General features: G+C 37.1%; 1 protein-coding gene across 1 annotated transcript; it reads left to right on the top strand.

Annotated features, from left to right (window-relative positions):
* LOC113775881 (probable caffeine synthase 3) lies at positions 1 to 716 on the top strand. Its single transcript, XM_027320924.1, has 2 exons — positions 1 to 93; positions 320 to 716. Exons 1-2 carry the CDS (start codon positions 16 to 18, stop codon positions 653 to 655), a joined length of 414 nt encoding a protein of 137 aa, XP_027176725.1. The 5' UTR covers positions 1 to 15; the 3' UTR covers positions 656 to 716.
* Positions 717 to 1,696: the final 980 nt, after the last annotated feature.

The following is a 1,696-nucleotide window of genomic DNA, read 5'->3' as shown; positions in this document are numbered from 1 at the left end:
TTCAATACTGTTATCATGTGTAAAGGAGACGAATTCGACGGCCCAAGTATCTTAGACTTACTTGAGATGGCAATAAACGACTTGGTTGTCGAGGTCTTAATTTCTCTTTCCCTTTGATCATCAGATGCTTGTGATAGGAAATAAACTACTAATAAATAGCTATCTAGCTTGCTTATTCAGAGTTCCTACCTTAGCTAATAATAATAATAAAAAAAAAAGGGGGATGCAAATTTATTCTCTGTAACCTCGATAGATAAACTTTGTGTAGACAAAGTTCCACTCTATATCTGAATTGACTTGATGATTGGCATATCCACAGGGACGTCTGGAGGAAGAAAAACTGGACAGTTTCAATGTTCCAATCTATACGCCTTCAGTAGAAGAAGTCAGGCACATAATTGAGGAGGAAGGTTCTTTTGAAATTGTATGCCTGGAGACGTTTAAGCTCCGTCATGATGCTGGCTTCTCCATTGATGATAACCAGTTAGGATCCCATTCCCAGGTACACTTCTGCGATGAACATGTTAGAGCAGCCCATGTGGCATCAATGGTTAGAGCAGTTTCCGAACCTATCCTAGCAAGCCATTTTGGAGAAGCTATTATACCCGACTTATTCCACAGGTTTGCCAAGAATGCAGCAAAGCTTCTCCCATAGGCAAAGGCTTCTTTAATAATCTCATCATTTCTCTCGCCAAGAAACCACACAAGTCAGACATGTAAATATTTGTTTTTAGATATGTAGTACCAAGATGATTTCAAATGTGGCTGTCATTACAGTTTAGCTCGTAAAGTTTTTTTGAAGCAAAAGTTCGCAGATTTAATCTTTTCAAGTGGATACGTATCACAGGATCATCCTGACAACGAAGCACGAGCTAATTGATAAAATGTTTCATCTACAATCGTGAGATCATTAGACTAATGTTTGCTGATTCAAGTCAAACTGACATATTACGTGATACATATAAAAATATCACATTTTTTATGCCACTTAATAAATTAATGAACATGTATATGGAAAATTCTTCACTATACTTGATATGTTTACGTCTCTTTTGAATTTTGTGGTCAATCAAGCGTCGAGGGCATCATTGTAATATTATATTACATCACATTTTTTTTAATTGTTAATGTCATTTAATATTATAATGATGATTTGGATTTTGAACACTTGAAGGATCACAAGGGTAACATGCCAGCCTATGAACCAGATCCATCGAGGAATTTGCAAAATATGAGCCACACTTTTGGACTTTGGACGTTATGGGCATCGGTTCAGCATAATTGTTATGTAATTGGGCTCTAGAAAAACCGAGTTGGGTTTGTCGGCCTCAGGATTTAGATGTCGGAACCCAAACATGACCAGTTAAAGCTCAACCCAACTGTTTGGGCCCCGTACATTCAAGATAACATGCACGAATCAGGATGTGCTCCGACTTGAAGCCCGTCCAAGCTCACTTAACGCTGAAATCCAAATTACGAGAACTACAACATCGTAATTATATGTAAATGTAGAAAGCGAAATAAATAGGGAAATTACAAATGACATGTAATAGATCGTTCAATTGAGAATTGCCTTCTCTTTATGGTAAATTGGTAATAGGTTATCACTGGAGTAGCATCTTATTATTTTCGTCACTTCTCAACTCTCACCATGCTCTTTCCATCCAATTGTCAAGTTCAAAATTCAAACCTTGAA

The sequence above is a fragment of the Coffea eugenioides genome, chromosome 6 (assembly GCF_003713205.1).
Source record: "Coffea eugenioides isolate CCC68of chromosome 6, Ceug_1.0, whole genome shotgun sequence".
Lineage (NCBI taxonomy): Eukaryota > Viridiplantae > Streptophyta > Magnoliopsida > Gentianales > Rubiaceae > Coffea > Coffea eugenioides.
Note: the sequence above shows the minus strand (reverse complement) of the source record. Positions and strands in the feature narration are given on the sequence as shown.

Coding starts and splice junctions, on each gene's coding strand:
- LOC113775881 (XM_027320924.1), top strand. CDS start 16: ATGTGTAAAGGAGACGAATTCGACGGCCCAAGTATCTTAGACTTACTT. Junction 94..319: donor TAAACGACTTGGTTGTCGAG/GTCTTAATTTCT, acceptor GCATATCCACAG/GGACGTCTGGAGGAAGAAAA.